The following is a 3,373-nucleotide window of genomic DNA, read 5'->3' as shown; positions in this document are numbered from 1 at the left end:
GAAGCTGAGTGGAGGAGTCAGCAGGGGGGGCGTGGGGGTGGGCAGGGGGGAGGGTATATGGCCTCCAGGTCATTTACATGGAGTGTGTGTGTTAGTCCGAAGGAGCATGCAGCTTCAGAGGATGTGGCATCTGAGTGCGACTGAAATCCGGTGTGTGGTGACCTGACTGCGATTCCCAAGTGTGAGCCACGCTGCCTGCATGATGTATGAACGTGTTTGCAAGCATGCATGAATCTGCATGTGTGACTTCCAAGTGTGCATGAATGGGGGGGTACCTGCAACTTCCAATTCTGTGTGATTTTGGTGTGCACATGACTAAGTGTGCGACTGACCGGAACATCTGTGTGAGTCGGTGAAATTTCTGTGTGGCAAGTCACGTCTAAGCAAATGAGCAATTGGCTACAGGAGTGTGAGGCTTTCAAATAAAGCCTGGGGAGCCTGCCCCCTCCAGGGAGCACGTGTGAGCTTAATGTCAGGCTGGAAGAGGACAGCAAAAAAGGGATGCTGTGGACACGGAGGAGTGAATGCCAGTCATTCTCAACGAGCCCTGGCATCCGCCCAGCCGTCACCTTCTGGAGTAGCCCAGCCTCCTGGATACCCGTCCACACCTCCCACACCAGTCCCCGAGCCGTGAGGGTAGGTGTCCCGGTGAGGTGTCTGGAGGCAGGGGAGCAGGCCAGACCACATGACTTCACCGGCAGCTGGAGGAAAGGCCGCCCTCCCGCCTTCTCCCTTGCACAAAACGTGGTACCACACCACCTCTCCTCTCCCTTTCTCACTGCAGCTGTTGCTTTATTTTTTCTTTAAATATATTTTTATTGATTTCAGAGAAGGGAAGGGAGAGGGAGAGCAATAGAAGCATCAATGATGAGAGAGAATCATTGATCAGCTGCCTCCTGCATGCCCCCTACTGGGGATTGAGCCCATAACCTGGGCATGTGCCCTGACCAGGTTCGAACCATGACCTCCTGGTTCACTGGTCGATGTTCAACGACTGAGCCACACCCGCTGGGCCAGACTGCTTTACATCATGGCATATACCATCTTTCTCCTTTCCTGGGCCCATCGCAGACATTAGTAATCAAACACAATGCTTTCCCCCCACTGAACTCTGCTCACCTCACCCCTCACCTGGCTCTGGCCTCTACAGGCCAAATCCTGGAAGACAGGACTGATCCTTGTGACTCCATCTTCCCTCCAAGCAAAACAGGACATTTAAACGGCCTCTCTCCTAGCATCACCCATGGCAGACATTGCTAATCAACGATGGTGGGTGCTGCCCTAGCCCAGTCCTTTGCCCTCAAGTGACATCACAAAGCCACCACCATGCTCCCTGACCCTGCGATTCCCACACTCCCTTGTGCCCTCCACTTCACGTTTCCTCTGGCCAAATTCTGGCCGTCTCTCCGTGGGTGAAAACATAGCACTGCTATTGCTCTCCCTTCCTCCCTTGCCCACAGCAAACTCTGCTAATTATTCACGTGGTGTGCCACCTTCTCCTTTTTCTTGCTCACGCAGACATTGGAAGGAGCTCAAGATGTAAGCCATCACTCTATTCTCCCTGCCCCAGGCAGGCATTGCTAACCCATCACAATCCTCTGTGACACAGCCTGAATTCTTCACGCGGCCAGATCTCATGGCTTTACTGGCAAAGGCTGGTGCCTCAGTCTCCTCCTGAGCAAAATCCTGGCATTGGTGCAGCTGCCCTCCTCCCCTTGTCCACAGCACTTTGCTAATCAGTCATGTAGGCCACCTCTTGCATTTCCCTAACCACAGCAAACATAGCTAATTGATCATGATTTGTGGCACCTTTCTTTTATCCTTTGTCCATAGCAGACACTGCTAATGGATCATGATTTCTACTCCCTCTAGCTCCTGGCAGACACTGCTAGTGGATCACAACGTGTTCCACCTCTCATCTGTGTGCACGGTAGACAGTGCTAAATCAACCGTGGTGGCCACCCCGTTCTCTATCTCTGCACAGACAGTGGTATTGATCCCGGGCTCACCTGTGCTCTTCACCTGGAAGTCAGTGCGGCGCTGCAGCGTGGATGGCAGCTCATTCAGCCTCAGGCTCAGCTGCCGTTTGAAAGGCGAGTTCTTCTGGCTGAGCGCCGGGAACCCACGGAAGGAGCCCTGGCGAACCAGCTGCTCCAGGGGGGCGTGCCGACGGGGGATGGCGGCTGCGGTGGTGCCTGCAGCCACGGGGGTGCCTGCCTCACCCTTCTCACCAGGGGATGTGGTGGCCGGTGTCGGGGACACGCGCCCAGGCTGGGCAGGGCCGGGAGCCGCAGTGGGGGCAGCTGCCGCCTCTGTTGGAGACACGGGAGACGGAGGTCAGATACCTCACCCTGGCATGGGAGGCCTCCCCACCTGGCCCCCTTGGCCCTTCCCCGCGGCGGCCTTCCTCACCCAGTGTATCCTGCCCTCCAGACGGGCTGGTCAGGGCCGTGAATGCCCCTCCCCCCACCCAAGTCAAGACCGCTTTCCCCAGGAAGCCGCTGAGGAACCTCACCCCAGCCTAACCTTCTGTGTCTCGCTAGCTTTCTGCCACCGATCTCTTTCCTCTGCTGTTCCCTGTTTCCCCTTTGAGCCCTTCTATCTCCTTTTCTGACTAATGTAATGGACACTTGCTTGGTGCATGACCAATGAATCAGGCTTGTTCCAAGTGCCTGGTAATAACTAACTCATTCAACCTTCAAAACCACCCCTTGAGGTCAATACTACCAGTGTCCCCATTTTACAGAGGTGAAAACTGAGGCCCAGCAATGGTAAGTGACTTGCCCAAGCCACAGTGCTAGCAAGAGGCAGGCCGACTCTGGAGTTGGTGGTCCCATTACCCTAACCTGTCTCTCCCTCTGGCTTGGTCTCTCCACGTCATGCTGTCTTCCTCTATCATTCTGTCTGTTCTTCTCTCCGTCTCTGTACCTCCCACCATTCTTCCCACCTCAACTACCTCCTCCCTTCCTCCAGTTGCTACCCATCCTTCTAGATCCAGCTTGACACACTTCCTCTGGGGAGCTTTCCAGATCTCTCCAGCCCTTCAGCCTGGTCTCCCTCCACTCTGGGACTACCCAAGGCCTGCTCTTCCAGGGCAGGGTCCCCTCACCCCTGCCAACACACACACACCCTCCAATCAGGGCCTCACCCAAGCTGTAGCCTGAATGCCAGGGAGCTTAAACTCAGGCCCAGAGTGGGCAGGGAGGTCACCTGGCATTTCTTCTCCCATCTTCCGGGTTGAGGCCGTGAGGCTCTCACCCAGGCCTGGCCAGGTGACAGCTTGGGACAGGTTGGAACCAGGAACCACCTCTACCCCACCCCCAACCCCCTTTAGAGACCTTAGGAAGTGTCCCTCCCCTTCCCGCCCGCCCCC

At 56.0% G+C, this 3,373-nt stretch overlaps 1 protein-coding gene across 3 annotated transcripts in view; it reads right to left on the bottom strand.

Annotated features, from left to right (window-relative positions):
• Window positions 1-3,373, bottom strand: part of NUMBL (numb homolog (Drosophila)-like) — a 37,450-nt gene that overhangs the window by 4,577 nt on the left and 29,500 nt on the right. For all 3 annotated transcript variants that reach the window (XM_005868790.2, XM_005868793.2, XM_005868792.2), the window contains one exon: window positions 2,010-2,312. In XM_005868790.2, the coding sequence (XP_005868852.1) occupies window positions 2,010-2,312 (303 nt within the window). The remainder of the gene's footprint in view (window positions 1-2,009; window positions 2,313-3,373) is intronic.

Source organism: Myotis brandtii, unplaced genomic scaffold, assembly GCF_000412655.1.
Source record: "Myotis brandtii unplaced genomic scaffold, ASM41265v1 scaffold277, whole genome shotgun sequence".
Taxonomy (NCBI): domain Eukaryota; kingdom Metazoa; phylum Chordata; class Mammalia; order Chiroptera; family Vespertilionidae; genus Myotis; species Myotis brandtii.
The sequence above is the reverse complement of the archived record's forward strand: the minus strand, read 5'-3'. Positions and strand labels throughout refer to the sequence as shown.